The 20621-nt window shown below is 40.0% G+C and overlaps 1 protein-coding gene across 1 annotated transcript in view; it reads left to right on the forward strand.

Annotated features, from left to right (window-relative positions):
* Window positions 1–2193: 2193 nt before the first annotated feature.
* si:dkey-106n21.1 (solute carrier family 23 member 1) overlaps window positions 2194–20621 on the forward strand; it is a 60827-nt gene continuing 42399 nt past the window's right edge. The window contains exons 1-2 of the mRNA XM_061035979.1: window positions 2194–2477; window positions 14963–15115. Coding sequence (XP_060891962.1) covers window positions 2214–2477; window positions 14963–15115 — 417 coding nt within the window. The 5' untranslated portion in view covers window positions 2194–2213. The remainder of the gene's footprint in view (window positions 2478–14962; window positions 15116–20621) is intronic.

Here is a 20621-nt window from a genome sequence, read left to right on the forward strand (position 1 = left end):
AATTGCCCCAGAATCCTTTCTTATTAACTACAAGAACTCCTCCAATTTTATTTCCTTCTTTTACTATCTGTTACATGACAGACATTACATTACATTTCACTTGTCCAATAAGCTTGTTTAATGTCCAGCGTAAATGGGAAAGGGACCTAGATAATGAGTACATAGAAGACAACTGGCAAGAAGCTTTGAATTGTATCAAAAATGTGTTTTCTTGCAATAGACTGAGGGAGACTCAATATAAAATTCTTCATAGATTATGCATAACACCTTCCAGTCAGTACAGTGTGTGTGTGTGTGACTGAGGCTGGTAACTCGCAGTCTCGCTCGTTCACGTTCAGTCAGTGAGTCGTTCACTGAACGTGCTGTCCAAGTTGTAGCGTGACTTTCACCAAATGTCAGCTGGGACTGTTTTCCTTTAAGGACAATTGGTATACAATGGTAGTTTTTATTTTAAGTGGGGTTGTATGGGGTTCATGTGAATCAAGAGGGCCTGGTTCACAAATGGATTGCGCTGCTTCTGAGCTCACAAAACCTGTGCATATGAATCCAAAGGTCACGTCTAATTCATAAAACACACGCAGGGGTTAAATGCACCCCTTACTGCGCTTCTGTGTCTCTGTGCATCGGTGATGGTTGTGCGTATTTAAATAAGCTGTTACACAGTCATTTTGGGAAAAAATAACTATCCTGTTTCTACACAAATAAGCATCATTGCAAAAAAGGCGTCCATTTCCCAAACACTGGCGCTGGACTGGAGCATAAAGACGTCTGCTGCGACCAGGTGGTCACTGTCGAGCAGTATTTATAATGTCTCACTCAACAATCATACTTTCCAGTGAACACTATTCTGCCTCTGTATGACTTCTTAATTGATCTTTTAAAGTCTGTACATTTGACATTACTATAATTTAGATAACCGGGGTTAAATCAGTCTGGCTGTCAGTGACTCCACACTTCATCCACATCTGTGGAGACGGTCTTGAGCCGTGTCACACAGGATGTGAGTTCTTTTTTATTTTCTCTGGTGACAATACAATACAATACTTTATTTGTCCCCCAAATTTGTCGTCACATCCTTGTACAATCATTGTTAATGTATGTGGGGTTATTGACTGTATGTGGGGAACCAGGGTTAGTGTTAACCAGGCCCGGTTACCTCTTGTACATAACAACATAATACAACACGGCTTTACATGATCATTAAACGTGCTTAGATAACAAGACAGGCGGACTCGAAGGGGGATGCGCAGTCGAGTTTGCATCCGCACATCGAAGAACAACACAGAGAACATGACAGCTATTTTACTGACTTTGTGTCTTATTTTGAGTCAGATAGAGCCACAACACTCTGGGATATCTCCAAAATGAAGGCTACATGTTGTGTACCTGTACTGTGCCGATGCACACCTCTTCCAAGCGTGCCAAGGCCAAATAAGTGTACTGTGCTTGAGCACGGGTCGGTTTGGAGCACTCACACTAGTCAAACGAACTGAACTTTAAAAGTGAAGCGTGCTTGGGCACGGTACGAATTGCACAATGTGAGTGCGCCCTGAGTGAATCATGGCCTGAAGCCACAGGAGATGCCAGTGAGCTTGGCCCCTTTTTGGAGAAACCAGTCAGAGTGCCGGCACAGAAGCGATACGGCTATGCATACAAGTCCATTTGGATCACATCATTTAGCCAATTCCTCTTACAACGCCCCTTAAAAACCCTACCCCTTAGAAAAATAGGTGAAAATATCAAATGCACAGGAGAGAAATGAACTGAATGCTGTAGGATTTCAACTTGGCATGAGGAATGTTTCAGGTGAGTTAATGTGAGTCACTGGATCACAAAGACTTTCTTGTTACATAAACTGACTCTAATCACAATGTCATCCTACTAAAAGTATCATATTAAGGTGATGCGTGACCAAATGTTGCTATTTGTTGAACAGGTGAACTGCTGTTTCTTAGAAACGTGTAAAAACGGTCATGAATCTAGGAAAACTGGGGACTTAGATCCTTTAGAGCCAAACACAGAGACCCTTATTCTCAAAATGCTCTAATTCTAAAGTTTTGACAAGAAATTTGCATTTTAATGGGTGTGACAAATCAAAGATGCATGTGACAAACGTGCTTGTCTCCTCTCATAGGATCCCTCGTCACACAACAGCAGGCACATGACCGCAACTCAGAGTAACTAAAGCTTACACTTCATTTGCCTAGCAGCTAATGTTTCAGGACCCGAGAGCAGATTATAAAATAACCCAGTCCCTGTTTTTTTGGCTCAGTTTTCCTGTTGTGAGGTGGTCGGTCAGTCACTCACGTTGCCCTCAGTCACAGTTTTGCCCCAACCCCGTGTGCTTGTGTATCTGTGAGGAGTCCTGGGAAGCAACTGTACAACACTTTGCCCTGTTGAACAGAATGCATCTTACTACAGAGGAGAAAATAGAGCTGGGACTCAAGGAGCAAGGAACAGTCAACCCTGCATTTGTGGTAAGTGAAGTCACCACTTAATTATCTGGTAATTCATTGATTTAAAAAATAATCAAATAGTCAAACAACAGGGGGAGATGAATACAAGTACAGGCACAATTTTGTCATGACAAAGTATCATACTATTATTATTATTATTTAGCTTTAACTTACAGAGTATGCTTAACACAAGTGAGTGCTGCTATTTCTTTCATTACACCACTAAGAGGCGAATTTTAAGCCACAGTGGAATGTGAAATGACGGAGCGTGCATGCAGACCACAAACAACGGATATTTCAGTTGAATCGATTGTATGGCTTCCAAATATGTGGTGAAGTTCTGACCTGAGCATAGAGGACACGGATAAAAGAGCCTAGAGGTAAAACTAGAAATGCTTTTATGTTAAAAACACAACCAAGAAACAGAGTGAATTAAGAGCATCACAGCCGAGAGAGACAGAGAGAGTTAGTTGTGTGTGCGTGTGTAAATTGTGAAACGTCCGGCTGCATGGGGTGTGCAAGTGTACACAGCTGAGCTCAGTGGTTGATGTTTCCCCTTTTGCTCCACATCCCAATTATCTGAAGAATTTAGAAAAAATGGGATCCCCAAACAAACAGGGCAGCTTTTCAAAGCAGATGGGCAAACACATGAGTCTGTCAACACCTGCAGAATAACACAGGCAAAGGCATTTGGTGCCATTAATTATTATGATCCTTGTATTGTGTACTACCTGACACTCTTATTTAAAAGCCCAGCAAGAGATTTCCACCCAACAATGAATTCAAAGATCTGGATTGAGGGTTTGTTTGTTTAATACATCGACGGAGCTTCCTGACATTGGCATCCATGATACATTTTAATGCGTCATCTTAAGGCTTTGATCGCGTAAATATATTTCACAACAACCGTTTTCTGTCAATCTGTTTAACCCTTTAGATTGATTACCATCCAAAGCAAGGTTAATTGAGTTCATACTTTGAGGTAATGGATCTGTTGAGACTATTTTATGCAGTAAAAAGTAAAGTAACCCAAAGCACAGAGCTTTACAGTGTATTGACATTCATATTGTAGCGTAACACAAACTCTGTGTTGACCGCAGTAAATACAAACGGGCGAAACCGACCTGAGAAAGACAAAATCTTTACAGATGATGTTTCCAAGTATAATTTAAATGACATCTTTATCTCAGAAAGCACAACAGTAGCCGCTCCCGTTTCTTTCTGTAGCGGTCTTTGACATTACATCTGGTGTTTCCTTGGCAACGTTAAACATTTCGTGTCTGTCATGGCGGCGACAAGACACGTCCTGTTACAACTATAAAATTATAGATTTCGCTGGTTTTGATAGCTATTGGAAATATTTGAGGTAATGTAAGTACTCAAGAGAAAATTAAAGAGAACATAGGTTTAGTCAATTTTGAATTATTAGCTAGATATTTAAATTTAAACATTCATCAAATTCTGCATATTATACCTTTAACTTTAGGCCTACTTAGTTGCATTTTTTATTTTAATTTTAAAGGCACAGTGCATATTAATCAGTATTTCTGTTAATATGCCCCAGTTAGCTAAAAGGCTAGTTTCCCTAGTCCAGATTTTAGAATATATTCCCTAAAAAGAATAAAAGAAAACAAGAAAGGTGAAGAGGGAAAAAGACTGTCATTAGGGTGCAAGCAACACCTCACACAACACCTGCCACATAAGGATGTGATGTGCAATAAATAGAAACAAATGAAAGAGTGCATGTTAGATATACCGCTATACTATGATGCTCTTTATGTCTAACACAATAGATTCCCCAGAGGAAATCTAAAAAGCTGCTTTGTTTTCAGTACTGATTTGGGCTCAGTTCATCTGAGGGGAGCTAATAGCTAACTCTAGCTGCATCTGACTGCATTCAAATGCTGTGAAAGAATGGACAGCACACCAAAGTGTCAATCAGAGGGGTATAACGTACACATGCTGAGTGAGAAAACATCACTTGCTATAGAAAAACATTTATTTGATAAATGTAGATGTGTTTATTGCAAATTCTCACATTGTCATAATGATGGCTTTGTAATTCACTGCACAGCCCTGTTTCACATTTACTGTGTGAGTTTTGTTCTGCAGTATCGAAACACAAGAACATGACAGATATAGTATGGGAGAAATCCCATGCTTTATGTATTCAGCTTAAAAATAGCAGCTAACTGATTTAAAGCAGAAAAATGTGGAAGCAGAAATCTTCACGTGATCTTGTCATTGAGACCAAACAGTTAGTGCAGCTAGATTAGATGGTAGATATCAGCTGGATGATAAGGCAGATATGTGGCAGAATACATCCCACCTTCACTGTGCATATAAAGGCTTTTGTTGTATTGTTTAATTCATGTTCATAACCTGAGCACCCGATACACAAGATGTGTTTTCTAACAGGGTAACATTAGGACATCAACAGGGCAAAAGCAGTTTAAGGAGAACCTTCATATCTTTGTTATTTATCTTACTGATGTAACAAGTGAGCTTTTGTTGTGAGTCCAGAGGAAGTCCATTTAAGGTTTCAGGTATCAGGACAGGATGAGGATGGAGGCTGAACTCCAAAAACAAAGACTCTCTTCACATGGAACAAAACCTCTTACTCTGTCTACATGGCTAACATCTCCTATGGTGGACTGTACCTGGGAACATTTTCTTAGCAATGGTTGTTGTTGAAGTTGGTGATGGGTACTGCACAAATATGGGGTGCTGGTAACCTAGTGGTTATGTCGCGCACCTCATGTACAGAGGCTCTACTCCTCGTTGAATCTGACCTCGCCCCTTTGCTGCAAGTCGGAACCCACTCTCTCCTCCCAACATTTCCTGTCTCTCTTCAGCTGTTCTATCCAATAAAGGCAAAAAGGCAAAAAAAATACTGCACTAATATTATTAGTAATTATCCTTTAATGTTATTTATTTCAAATTAAACTGATTGGGGGAAAGTGATGTTTTCTTGTGCAGAGAAAAAGAGCACTAAAACAATGTTATGAAATCATATAATGCAGACATATTGTTTAGTAAACTATACAACCAAAATCAAAGCAAGCAAAAACCTCAGACCTTATCAAGAGTCAAAAATATATCAAGTTTCAATACGTGTTTAGTTTTAAAAGAAAAGACATGACATCTCATTTCAGGAAACTTGAGAAAACCTTCTGGCTGCATGTACAGCCAGTTTTACTCATTCCAAGCTAGCAGGCCCATTTCTTTTGATTTTGATATGTTTTGAAATAAGATGTTCATCTGGACTTGTCGGATGAATGGGGTTTATATTCTGTGTAATTACAGATTTTTGAAACTGAATTAGATTAATTAGGCCTTTAATGCTAAACGCATAGCCTGGGACAGAGGTTGCAAATTGGCCATGAAACCTGTATGCATGGCATCTACTTTGTAATTTATATATGAATAAATTTAAAGTTAGAGATTGAGGTAAGATTGAAGTTTTTGCAATGAGGGAACTTTCAATGTATGATCATTTTGGAGGCATTTGTGTCAAAGCTGTCTTTTTTTTTTTGCTGATCTTGTCCTCTACATTATAAAAATATAAACCTAATCTGACCAGTAACTGTTTATTTGAAGTGAATCTTACAAACGAAGGGCATGCAGAGGAATCCTATTTAACGGAATTTATTTCATAACCACTTACAAACACATCACAAAGAGATTGTGCAAAATAATAGAGACTGTGTTTCCACTAGATGTTATGGGGATCATTAACTTGTTTGGCCTCTTCTCCTGTGGTTACTGGTGTGGTGAGGGCCACTAGATGGAAGCACGTGTCCATGTAATCACTGAAACAAATGTCTGTGAGTGCTACCTGCTGAGAACTAGAGTTAATCAAAAGCAGAGAGGAAATGTGAGACAGACATGTGTGAGTGGTCAGTCCAGTGTCATTTTTCTCTGAAGCGGAAGATGCAGCAAAAATGTTTGCTGAATACACTCTTGTTTCAGTGTCAAGGCAGCAAAATATGGCAGAAGAGTGCGGATGACATCTTTTGTGCTGGCCCTAGTCTGTGCTATTTGATGGATTCAGAGAGTAAGGGTGCACTCACACTAGGCCCCTTTTGCCCCGTGCCGTGCTGAAGCATGATTGTCACCCCTCCCCAGTCCTCCGCCGGCCTGCACTCACACTGCTCCAGGCCCAACCAGGCCTGAGCACATTACCTCTGTACATACGTCATCATAGGTGTGGTAGCTATCAAATAGCGGCCATAGACTGTATGATGGTGAAGGTGATTTTTTTCTTATAATGGAGAACCACACAGAGAGCATGACTGTAACTCCACTGACTTTGTGGCTTATCCTCGATTATGGAAGGCGGGTATTGATCGTACGTCATGTCCATGTTGCATTCCCGTGCTTTTATTCATGCATGAGCAACTGTGCCAAAGCACACCTCTTCCAAACGTGCCAGGGCCAAGGTGTTGTAAGTCTGTACTGGATTGCTACAAATGCATTAACACAGAGCAACCCATTGATAAAAATGTGGTGAAAAAAAACAGAGCCCAAAATGTTACATTTAGAACAATATAGTATCTTCCTTCTGGTTTTCAGGATTAGACATTTTCTGTTGTATATTTGTGTTTACAGTTTATGATGGGATGTCTCCACAGAACCCATGAGCTGTCTAGAAATGAGGAAGAGGTCAGCTCCCTCTTAACACAGACCTCATGGGACGGATCAGTTTACAAAGGGCTGTTCAGTGCACAAACTCTCTGGAGAATGTTTCTGTTTGATGTGTAAGAAAGTCCAAAGTTGACACCAGTGTTTGAAATGTGACAGGGGCATTCACAGCTGGTGGTCTAAAAGGACGTTTGGGATCAGAGAGTGAAATATTAGATGACTTTGCAGGAACATATATTAAAAAAATAATGATGCTCTTGTAATAATGAGGATAAATAAAGACTGTGTTAGCTAGATCTAGTGTATGATGGCCTTTTTTGTTGGCATTTTATCAATGAAAAAAATTAAATGTATGACCATTTCTGACAGCAGAGTATCTCGTTTTTCTCATGTGTGGGTCCTGTGAAGGGGCTCAGCCTTTCTTAGATACAAGTAGAGGGCTCCAAAGACAAAAAGGTTTTGATCCACTGCTAATTCTACAATCCATTGAGCAGACGCTTTTATCCAAAGCAACGTACATCAGAGAGAAAGTACAACACAAGCAAAGATCTAGAAAGGAGGAAACAATGTCAGTGAGTGCAAACGAACAGGTTTAAGCCGATCAGACACACAGGGGCCGACAGGCAATGCACAGAGGCAAAGCACAACATCGACAGCTGTTCTAATCAGCATCAAACCCTCCTAAAAACACCATTATCAAACAAATCCTCATCACTATCCTCATTAACATGTCTTTGTCACTTTTTGTCTTCTGATAAATAAGAAAAGGACAACAAGAAGCTGGGTATAAAGACTATAATTAATGTAATGTTTAAAGCCAGTTGTATGACAGTGATGTCCAACATTACCAAGCCTGAGCTTACATTATGAAATCTATTTATTAAATAAAAATAAACAAACCAAAAACATGTTAAAAGTTGTTAATTCACCATCACTTTTCAACCTGGTTGAAAAGTGATGGTGCATTGGAACTTTCTGTCTTCAGTCAACTCTCTTGTTTTTAACTCTTAACTGATACTTCCCTCTTTGTGTGTGCATGGCATTCTCCAAAGACAAATGTCATGCTGCTTCCTCTTAAAGAGCCCATATTATGCCTTTTTGGGGTTTGTATATTTAATCTATGTACCTACTTTTGTACGTTCACAATACCTAAAGTCCGAACAAAATGTCTGTTTTCATGTACTGCTCCTCCTTGCTCCCTCTACGCTCTGAGTCTGTCAGCTACGCTCTGTTGAGCCCACACTGTTAGACCCCACGTGGGCCAAGTCTGCTCTGATTAGTCTGCCGAGCCGCTCTGTCCTTATTGGTCAGTTGCTCAGCACGCTTCTCGGAAATTTCAACATGAGCTGCTGGGCTTGCCACAACGAGCCAATGGGCTTAGATCAGTGATCTCACACTGACAATGACGCCGCACTGACAATTTTTTATCGAGGGGGGCTAGAACCGAGCGTTACATGCAGCTAATGCTGCAGCTAACAGGAGGAGGTAGGAGAAGCTGCGTTTCTGTGGACAGATGTGCGTAAACATGCACAGGACACATGGAAAACACACTAAAGAGCATATAAAACCAGAAAAAGCAAAATATGGGACCTTTAACTGGCCAATATATAACTCTTTGTAAAACTTCTGGTAAAGAAAACACTGCTTTGCAGTCAGCATGCCGTAAATCACTTCATCTGACCTGACCCCGTGGGTCATGTAGAGGCAATCCCTCCTTTCAACGTTCACCTCCATTTACCACATGATGTATTGGCTGGATGTGAGTGAGTCACTTGATATATGTGGATTAGACGACAGTTAAAGGAAGAGGATCACTAAGTGTCCCTCATATCCAACAAATTTGATTTGAACATCTGGCTTTTTTAAATCTAAATGGTAAAGAACTAATGTTATTAGAAGAGACAAAAGTCTGTACGATTCAAATATGTTTGTTACACTTTATGACCTGACATCCTCCTTCTGTCTTTGGATACAAGGATGAAAACCAGAGCTTCTACACACCTGCAGGCAATAGGACCCAACAACACATCAATTTGTCTCACATCTCTTTGATTTAACTTGCCCTTGGTCTCACTTTAACATTTATACGTCAAAGACAGATTTAAGTAGAAGAAGAAGAATCTCTTTAAAAGATAATATTTTCAATACTTGGTATTGGTACGGTTGGTAACTGTTGTGCATGTTAAGGGTGTGTAATAAAGAAATAACTGTGGCCTTGATCTACCAAACTGCAGAAAGTGCCAGAAGGAGGCATTTTATTAGAGGCAGGACTTTATATAAAAGTATCTCTGTTGGAGAAGTTTAACTGTTTGTATTTTAGTACAAAGTGAATATTTTTGAACAAATACCATTTACTGAAAATGTACTGTAACAGCTGCCATCTGCTGATCTGATTTTAGATGTTATCTGTCCAGGCTTGTGGGGATATTTGACATTACCCTATTTAACGGTCGCGAGCGTATTGAATCATACGAGGCCTTCCGGTTTAAACTGCCCGGGGGGGAAATGAACATGTGAGTGTCAGTCCATTCGTGATAAAAATCTCTATCTTTGTGTCTTCTTTTCTCATTGTAGACCACACCGTTAGGGCTTTCATATTTGCAGAAAACTTTTGAATTGAATTTTAGCACATAGATGTGCCTAAACATGCACAGGACACTTGGAAAACACACTAAAGGGCATATAAAACCAGAAAAAGCAAAATATGGGACCTTTAATTATGGTGCGTTTGAATTTGATAACTCCTTTGTGCAAATGCGAGGGGAGAGGGTGACACTGGAGGAGAGTGGAGGCTTCAGTGTGGCTGAGGTGTCGCCAAACAGTCGATTGCTTTGGTTTCCTGCTGGTGCTCAAGGGTCTTTTATATTGAATTTACCTAAACAGAGGACACAATTAAAAATCTTCACAAAAGGGGCATTTTCCTTGACGTTACGATTATGGTTGAAATGTTAAATTCGTTCACACAGTAGTGCTGGGTTCCAGGTTGCAGGTTGTAAAACGGTAGGAAACCCCACAGATAGCTATCAGGTCGTAACTTTCCAAAGTTCACAATTCAGGAAGTGTCATAATGTTACACAACATTTACATGGCTGTAAAATATAATAATAATAATACTTGTTGTTGAAAGACCAGGGGTCTCATTTATAAAAGAGTGCGTAGAATCCATACTAAAAATGTATGTGCGCCAAAAACCCGGAAATGGCGTGCGCACAAAATAATTCAGATTTATAAAACCGTTCGTACGCACACCTGCATGCAACGTTCCCTTTATAAATCATGATCCAACTGGAAATGTGCGCACCTAGATTAGTCCCATGTTCCGCCCTCTACACGCCCACATTCAACCATAAACGGTCAATGCAAAGCAGCTCGTGAATGAAAATGCATACAAACGAGGGGGCAGATCAAAGGTTTCCAGCGCTGGATCGCGGCGAAACCCGGAAGTTTAGACAAAGAAACGAAACTTTCTGACCCAGAAACAGAGGAGTTTGTGAATGAAGTGAAGGATAAAATGGACATATCGGTAGTTTACTGCAGCAGGAGGATCACAAACTGAAGAAAAATCAGAGAATGACACCGCGTCGCTGCTGCATTCACCCTGTCCTATGTGCCAAAACATACGCCGTTCATCATTACGCACAAGTATATCTGCAATGTTTACATGTTAACGGGACCCACACTGACTTCTTCATATTGTCAGAGTGCTCACATCAGTCAGCAGTCTGCCTCACTCTATCATATTAGTAATGAAAGGTTTGATCAACGAACAAAAACGTTTGATTTGATTGTCTGTGACTAATTATGAGGATATATAGGCCTAATGATCGTTTCAGAGATGCCCCGACTTAATGTCCACACTTGAATTATTTACAGAATAAATACGTGCAGCTTATGAAGATGTGCTGAGTAGGGGAGTAGGGTGTAATGTGAGACATCGGGTAATGTGAGACACCCCCTGTATCTAGGCAACGGAACACATTTGTGGTCATGTGACCATTATGTTTTCAAGCCCCTCCCATTTCCCCTTGGCCATGAAGGAGAGGACCTCATGGTGCTGTGGTAAGCATGTTTTTTTCACAAAAATATATTTTTTTGCATGTAAAAGTAAATTTTCTTGCTGTCAGCTTAATCAACTGTTGTGCCAAAGCAAATTAATTCAGGTAGAAAAACTTATATCATACATGTTGATGAACTACCAACATATAAAACCATGTGATGATGCTAGCTGAAGATTAGCCTGAATTGCTAAGAGAGGTTGTTTTTTCTAAAATTGTGGCGGTGGGGTAAAGTGAGACAAAGGCTGTGTCCATCATGAGGCACAAGTTACGTTTAGTCTTAAATATATTTTAATATAATATTACATTACATATGTTTTATTTTTAATGTCATAATCATTGTAGAAAAGCCATCATGCCAAAGCAATACACCAGGAAGACAACCTGGGGCAAAACACCCCTCGAGGAGATGGAGAGTGCAGCTGCTGAGGTCAAGGAAGGAAAGAAGGGATAGAAATATTGACAAGTCAAGCCTCCTAAGATTCATAAAGAAAAAAGCGAAAGGGGAAGTAAAATCAGTAGCCTAGGGTGCAGTAGCTGAGGTAAAGAGAATATTCACAGATGAGATGGAGGAGGAGCTTGCCAAACACTTGAAACAACTAGCTGAACAGGCCTCCATGGCCTTCCTCCAGTTAAGTGCAGTCAACTGGCATTTGAATATGCAGAGAAAAACAATATCCCTGTCCCTGCCAATTGGATGAAGACACAATGTGCAGGTAGGCTAGGGTGTGCAAGAGATCACATGATTCTGTAGGTTAACTAAGGCCAACTGATCTTGCCACAAAGCTAAATCTTATAATAATGAATTGTCTACTCTTGGTTTGGCAGCTTCCTAGCACGTCGCCAACTCCAGCGGCAACATCCCTGGGAAGGGCTACAGCCTTCAATAAAACTACAGTCGGGGAGTTCTTTGACAATCTGGCTGTAGTGATGGACAGGTGACAGAATTCATTCTTTAGTTGCAAATGTTTTATGGAGGCTTTACCTGTAAGATTTGGTTTTGATTCTGATAAGGTTCTTCCCTTGCCTATCATCTTTAACAGGCATACATTCCCTCCACACATGATTTACAATGTGGATGAAACAGGTGTCTTTACAGTACAAAAGCCACAGCAGGTAAGCTACACATGATACACTAGAGACCACCAGACTGATACTGAGTGGCTTGTGATAATGACCAGCTAGCTATTGACAGAATGCGGAAACTAATGCTATTAGTAATGTTGTGAACCTGTGAACTGGAAAAAATGAATGGACTGAAAAGAAATACAATGTACCTTTAGACCAGTAGTAGCCTACTGATTGCACATGCCATTGATTCTAAACTTTCTATTTGATTCAGGTTGTGACAGAGAAAGGAAAAAAGCAAGTTGGTTCTGTCACATCGGCTGAGAGAGGAGAACTGGTGACTGTGGTGTGTGCAGTGAATGCTACTGGGAATGCCACACCTCCCATGTTTATCTTCCCCAGAGTTAAGTTTAAGGACTGCTTCATGATAGGAGCACCTCCAGGAGCCAAAGGGACCTCCACCAGAACGGGATGGATGAATGAAGACACCTGGGCTGAGTTTCTTTATCACCTGATACAGCACACTAACTGCACCCCTGACCGTCCCATGCTGCTAATCCTGGATAATCTTAAGGCTCACATCTCACTCAAGGCAGTAGAAATAGCCAAGAGCAACGGTATTGTTCTGCTCACCCTCCCACCCCACACATCCCATCGCATGCAGCCTCTCGACGTGACCGTGTATGGCCCGTTCAAGACCCAATACAGCCGAGCTCTTGATGGGTGGATGAGATGTAACCCTGGCAAAACAGTCTCCATCTACCAGATCCGTCCACTGCGCATGGTCCACATGGATGTGCCTCGCCAGCTGACTCAGATGTGCCACGTGTTCCCAGCCGACCTGGATATGTGTCTCCTCTCCTACCACTTCCCAAATGTCCACCCAGAACACAAACCAAACGAAAGCGTGTGAAGACAGCCATCCTAACTGATACTCCTGAGAAGCAGGCAACTGAAAAGGCTTATAAAGAAAGACAAAAGAAACTGGCAGGGAAAAAGCAAAATAGCAAAGAAAAGGGAAAACCGAAAAAGAAAGCAACCAAAAAGAAAATCGTAGTTAGCAGCTCTGCTCTCTCTGATGTCCCTGACCCACTTGATAATGTGTCTGACAAAGAGAGCTCTGAGGATGAGAGAAGTGATCCAGGAAACACAGATCTGTCCGTGGGTGACTTTGTCATAGTTAACTTTGCAACCAAACACAGGAGCGTCCGTTACATTGGCATGGTTGAGAAAGTTGAGGATGACGAAATACTTTCACGATTTCTCAGAGGAATCCAGGGAAACACGAAAGAGTGGGAGAGACCCACGTTTGCTATACAGGAAAATGATTTGGCACATGTTCCTAGAAGTGACGTGGTGAAGAAGCTGCCTCAACCTGAAAGGCCTGGAGGAACCACACGGAGAGAGCAACTCCTCATCTTTCCCTGTAACCTTCAGGGCTGGAATGTAGAGTAGGCCTAGTTGTAGAGTATGACAGTAGGCTGATGTTCTAATCCAGGTGGGTCTAGTCCTGTGTTCTGAGTCCCAGACTGTTCTAGCTGGTTCTGATTGTCCTTTGCTCTGACCCTCAGACACTAGCTGGCTCTAAGGGTCCTGTGTTCTGACCCCCAGACTGTGTTCTAATCTAACTGGCTCTATCTGTCATTTGAATGTTAATTAAAACATTTTGAATTATATTATGTTGTATTTGATTTTGTTCAGAGTTACTTTCAAATGTTTAGAAAAAAAAATGTGCTTAATTGACCAAACCCCATGATTCTGTTACTAGTCCGACATTAGTTCTGGAATGTGTGGTTGTCAAGCTAGCTGTCGGGATTCTAACTGTTACATGTGTTGTTATGGTTGTTTCAGAGTGGAAAAAGTAAGTGGATCCGTTTACCCGCTTGATTTCTCTGGTCTGTCTCAGTTTACCCATAAGCTGGGGTAAAGTGAGACACAAGACCACTTTTTAAAAAACAATCATATTTTCACTGCCCTTCGTCCTGAATACATTCTGATAATTTCCATTGCTAGTAAACATCCTTAATTAATGGGATATGTGTAAATTTTACTGATCTATCATTTTAGCTTGCTTAGAGGGGAGCAAATGTAAAAAATGTCTCACTTTACCCCACTCTCCCCTAACGAGAAGGTGAAATGTGTGACGCCACCGCCGTGTCTCTGTGTGGTTTGTTTTTAAAATTCACAAACTTTGCATGGGAAAAGGCGTACGCCAGTTTCAGACCCTGTTTTGTGCGTACGCAACGGTTATAAATGAGACCCCAGAGCAGTTCAAGTTTTCACATCTTCATATCCTGATAGGATTTTGGAGAGGGTATGTTATTCACCCCACCTGCCCTACATGATCGCCCACATGGACGGTCACATGCCCTAACTCTTTAATTCCATTGCGTATGCTCGGTATTTATGTCTTCCATCTGAGCTTAACATGAAGAAACGGCTCTAGATTACTGTGAAGATAGAAGGATTTCTGTGAACCATCCCCACTTCCGAAGACAAAACAAATCTTTCAGATATCTTTGGCTCTGTGAGAGTCTCTGGTATGTGAAAAACAGAAGTAAGTGACTGATTCAAGATACACAAGTGCTTTAAAAAACAATTAGTTATGGGAGTTGGTGTCAAAACGGTGGAATGGAATTTAACCAGGATTAATTCGGAAAACATTGTCTTTTCTTTGATGTTGTTGGGAGACCGAAATGCCTTTGATGAAGGGTTTGCCTTTGCTGTACTTTTTCTTAGGTCAAAGACAGTGATGAAGACCCACAGCTGACGGTCCACATCGGGGAGCCACACACAGAGGCCCTGGACGAGAGTGTCGACAACAGGGTTGATTTGGTTTACTCCCTTAACGACAGGCCACCCTGGTACCTCTGTATTCTGCTCGGCTTCCAGGTAAATTAATCTCATGCCTTGAAACATTTACATGCTTTAACACCTTACTGACACAGGTTGCCTTAGAAGTGTGTTGCTGCCGCAGCGCCAAAAATCAAGAGAAGGGGAGGCTTGCTTCATTTTTTCTTTTAAATATTAATTTGTCTGCATCTCTGTTGCTATGGTAACTCATCTTAGATACCATCTGCAGCGCATTCATTTGGAACACTGAACAGGCTGTTTCACTGGAATTACTTCCCTAGGTGTCCATATAAGAAAGGTTAATGCACACCCACGTGACACCCTTCAGCTAATCAGAAACGAGTATTCATGCAGACCATGCTATAACTTGAAATATGGAATTAAGTATATATATTTTTTTAACTCAAAGTTGAATCATTTTCTTAATTTTTTTCAAAATCAATATGAACTAAATTTTTGCTGTAGCTCTGGTGAACATCAAGATATTCGATCAACAGCAGCTGTTTTTATTGTTGATCAAACTATTCATGAATGAAAAAGTCCCCTATGATGGTTGTAAGGGAGATGAACGGAGAAAACAAGCCAAAAGCCAGGAAACCAGAGCTTGAGTTTTGTAGTAGAATAAATACCATAGTCAAATTATTTTAACTGCCATTAGTAATTCCCGAATTTCCCCTCTGGGGATCAATAAAGTACTATCCTATAACGTACTATCCTAATTCTAAGAAAGTATCCTGCCAAACTTATTTTTCTATGTAATTCCCTTGATGAATTAGATTTTCTAATCTTTTCTCCATACCACACCAGGAGTTTCGGATGCTGAAACTGTTTTTCACAAGCTCTAGGAAGCTGAACTTATTGGTTAGGCTTATCAAAAGAGATCAGTGTCATACTCAAATAATACAAAGTGTTGACTTCTGTATTTAACACCGGGAACGAGGGTCTCCTCGGCTTAATTTGTAGCTTATTACAGAATGGCCTGAAAGCTGCCTGGCACATAACTCGTGCTACCACCACGTGGTGTGCTGACTTGCTCAAAAGGATTTCCTGTAGAGGCACAAAATAAAATTCCAGTTAAATATAAAATAAAGTGTGACATTTGTGCTGAGACCAGAGGGAGGAAAAATAATATGCGTCCATGTTTTGGATTCACTTTGATTTATGTGACTATTTCAACCTGACTGACTCTCAAACTTCGATGAGATTGCTTTGATGTCTCTTGTAGAAGTCCTCTAAGGATCCTCTGTAAACTAAATAGTGAAGTACAAATCAAGACTTACTTCAAAAGCTGCATTGCATTGTTGAATTAGAACAAAGATGCCAAAACAAATACAGACACCCTGATCCCCCCCCGACTTTGATAAATTGCCGTGGATAATCTTCAACAACATCACTCCAATGAGGTCATGCTTCTGCATAGCTGATGAATGAACTCATTTTATCTGCTTTGATCGCCTATAATTCCAAAGAAAATATCTTGTTCTCAATGTTAGCAAGATGTTTCAACATCAGCTAGCTAGATGCAAACTTTGCCCACTGGTTTGTCCTCGACAAGTATTTTACTTTGAATTTGACAAAGTCGATTTTTACAACACTCTGCCAAATGCTGATTGAATGATGCTGATGAGGAGTACACTAGGAGTAGTCAGGACTTAAGCCGTCCATCCACTGCCATATCCAACAGATTTTGACCAGATTTTTTTAATCGTCACAATGGTATTGAAGTCAGGCCAAATTTCATCTGGATCTTGCGTCATTTGTTATTCAGATAACAGGGGGGCAACACTGTAGATGATGGCCCAAACTGCTGCTTCCAACTGGTCGGTTGACTGCATACACTTGCACAGTGAGAGCGGAGCAAAGAGCAGATTCCTCAATTTAAGGGCATTTTTTTTTCCAACAGCATCTGAATGCATCAGGGCACCAGCTATTTGATGCGTCTCCCCCTTCTATCAAGAAAGGTATGAACAAGAGAAACGCCAAGAAATAGCTGTGGTTGTCCTGCTGCCAGGGAATACTTACAGAGAATGTTTCAGCTGCTAGGTAGCTTGTGTTTATTGGTAATGTAGTGTATGTGTATGTGTGTGTGTGTGTGTAAGAGAGAGAGAGAGTGTTTCTGACAGTGTATGTATTTGAGCGCTGCTTATGAGACACCTGAATACCAGATCTGACGTCAACCTTCATCTTTGGTTATTGTGTGGATTCAGAGCCCCCTCGGAGGCAGAATTTACATACTATGCATTTAAAATAATTGTGTTGATATAAAATTCATGCCAACTTGGTAATGTTAATCGTACCCAACAAATTACCAAACAAGTCTTTCTGCAAAACCTTTGAATAAAGAAAAAATATTCAATTGTACTATAAAGACTTTCACGTTGAGTAAAACATGTGGTTTCCACCTTATAGTGAAAGCATTCATAAAGGGAACATAGGCTGGGTCCAAGCACAGGGAGGAGTTATATCAAAGATAAGTCCATTGAAGGAATTTTATCATCATTTCAGTTTAAGAACAGCAGGAGCCGCCTCCTGTTTCTTATCAATATTAAATCTGTCACATTCTTTGAAACCTAAACCACTGCGACTTGAAGTTTACATTTTTGTTCTCCGAGTGAACTCACTCAGCATCATTTATACAACAATCATGTTGTAATGAACTGTGAAGTAATGTGGTCATTTGTATCAAAATGTAAGCACATTTAACGCTTGTTATACGGCCCTTACTGTTAGACAAGTAGCGTACCAGTTTCAGCATCAAGTGCTTTAAATGTTTGCAATTCAAATTTCTAAGCAGCTGCCACTTATGTTGAGTCAGTAATCCAAAAGAATTTGATTGTGACATTAAACCTGACATCCTCTGATCCAGCTGTTCTCCCATTTCACAATAAATTCAACTTCAAAACCTTCTGTTAAGAGTAAAAAAAACTCTATTTGGTGTACGGGGCCATACAGGGTGGATGTCACTGTTCTGCACGGAAACACTGACTATAGAGAGAATATTTTTATTCATTATAATTTGTCATATCGAGGGCAACAGAGGTGAAATAGCACAATATAAAAAGTCTTACTCATTGGTGCTTGAGCTTATATAAGAAAATTATGTGAGCAGGTCATAAAATTCAATTAAGTTGAGAGCAGCCATGACATTGGAATCAAATGGCTTACACAATGCAGCTCTTTAAAATGGAGAAACTCTTAAATGTCCCCAAAGTTTGTGGTTCTGTTTGAGTTACCGTGGTAACATTGTTAAGTATTCCTTTTAGTGGGGTTTGAAAATAAAGACTTTAGTTGTCTTTAGTTGGCTGTCTGGCAAGCTTCACCGTTGCCTAGTCTGAAGAGCTGCCTTGAATTATGTGGGGGTGGAGTAATATAAGTCAGCCCCTGTATCTGTTTCAAATTTTGGCCAATCTCTGAAAGGTAGTACATACTCAATTTGTCATCCTTAGCATGACCAGTATGAAAGTAAGCGGTTCGGACACTGATGGTTTGGGGGGGGGGGGGGGGTTGGGTAGTAGTAGTCCAGGTATGAATTATTGTATTATTTCCTTATTATTTATAAGTTAATCCTTATTTTAGTGGCTTTTTGGTAACTGGACCAACGGATGTAATCTCCTCAGGAATGTCGGGACATTTAAATGCCATGAACCAAAATTGAGCGATCAGCTTGTCAGCATGCTCATTTCTTAAACTTGAGACATGGAGGAGAAGAGGTTCATTTTCCACCCAAGGGAATTGCCCTGTTTTTCCTCCCAGTAGGAATTTTTGACTTTTGCAGCTGCAACAGCTTCCTTTTCACTGCAGGGATCATCACATTTCTCAAAATCTTTCAGTCTTTTTGTACACGTTGATGTCACATCATTGTTTTTACATGAGCACAAACAACCTGTTTCCCAGAAAACCCAAACTTGACTTCACAACTTGACTATTTGCCATCCATCCTCAAGAGATTGTGTTCTTTTCAGTGGTGTTATTGTGTGTTTTATGCAGTTCAGGAAAAGTGTAGGCACATAGTGAGGCCATTTACCAGAAGGAGAGCACACTTAACACCTGTTTTAGAATCTTTACACTGGCTGCCTGTTAGTTTTCGTGTTGAGTTTAAAATGATTTTATTAGTTTATAAATCACTACATGGCCTTGCACCAGACTACCTATCAGAGATGATTTTAGTTTATGAACCAGCAAAGCCACTCAGATCCTCCAATTCCTGTCTTTTAGTTGTTCCATAGAGCAGGATTAAAAATATTTGGCGATGCTGCTTTCAGCTGTTACGCTCCAAGACTATGGAACAACCTTCCTGAGGGTCTGAGAGGAGCAGTGAATATTTAAATGCAGTCTTAAAACTCATTTATTCAGTCTGGCTTTTATATAGTGCTTCATATCAATTCAAATTTTAACATTATTGTATTGTCTTTTTTATCCTACTACAATTTTAAATATTATTCTCCTATGTATTCATTTTAATATCTTATTGCTTTAATGTGTCATATTTAATTTTTTCACTTTTATATATATTTCTAATTCTTGTTGGTGTGCATTAGTCTCTCAATGATTTTATAAACTACTTTTTCATCAACTTTTCTGCACTCTTGTAAAGCACTTTGAACTGCAATTTAAATAGTCTGAAAGGTGCTATATACTGTAAATAAAGTTTGATTGATTGACAACCAAGACCACTATCATTTTTCAACAGGCAAAATGCATTAACATCCTTGACATGTCACAAAACACAGTTTTGCTTTAATATTTTGATGATTTGTTCATTTGAGCATTAAAGGGGGACTCAAATGACTGTAGCAGCGTTATTCCAAAATTGTTTTGCAGCAGTATGTTATACCGTATATAGCCTAAGCAAAGACATCATTTCAGCACATTTTATTTTTGTACAATAAAATGTACACATTTTTGGAATATTCACGTACTGATTGACACATGACGAGTGAAGTTGGTGGCTAACATTTTGGTTGACCATAATGCATTTTAGATTTGCTCTGTGAAATCGATTCAGATCTTCTCGTGCCTGCGCATGCTTTATTTTCGTACTTAATTTTTCCATTTATGACTGTGGTGCACTGCTGACAGCTGCAGTGTTCTGGATACGATATGTGACATGAAACTGTAGTTGACCCCCACCCCCAACACACACCGACACCTCTCACCCAATGCAGACTCTCAGCTGTGAACTTTGCTGTTTTTTACTTCCTTCCATTTTCCATGCACCTTAACTGCCTCTGCTTTATCTGGTCTCATGCACTACATCACTTTATTCGATCCTTTTTATATCAGTATTCATACAGTTCTGGTTACTTATTCCTGATGTTTCTTATCCATCATTGCACTACGGTCACTATTTACATTACGGTACTTAATTTATCTCATTTTTACCTTTACAGTTATATTGTTTATATTAGTTCTGTTGTTCCATTATTCACCATGCACCTTGTAACTTATCATTCAGCATCTAGTATTTAGCCTACTTGCACATAGCTCTGTATATATATATTTATTTCTCGTTTACTGCACATAGTTCTGTTTACATCTGGTCACT

The sequence above is a fragment of the Labrus mixtus genome, chromosome 4 (assembly GCF_963584025.1).
Source record: "Labrus mixtus chromosome 4, fLabMix1.1, whole genome shotgun sequence".
Classification (NCBI taxonomy): domain Eukaryota; kingdom Metazoa; phylum Chordata; class Actinopteri; order Labriformes; family Labridae; genus Labrus; species Labrus mixtus.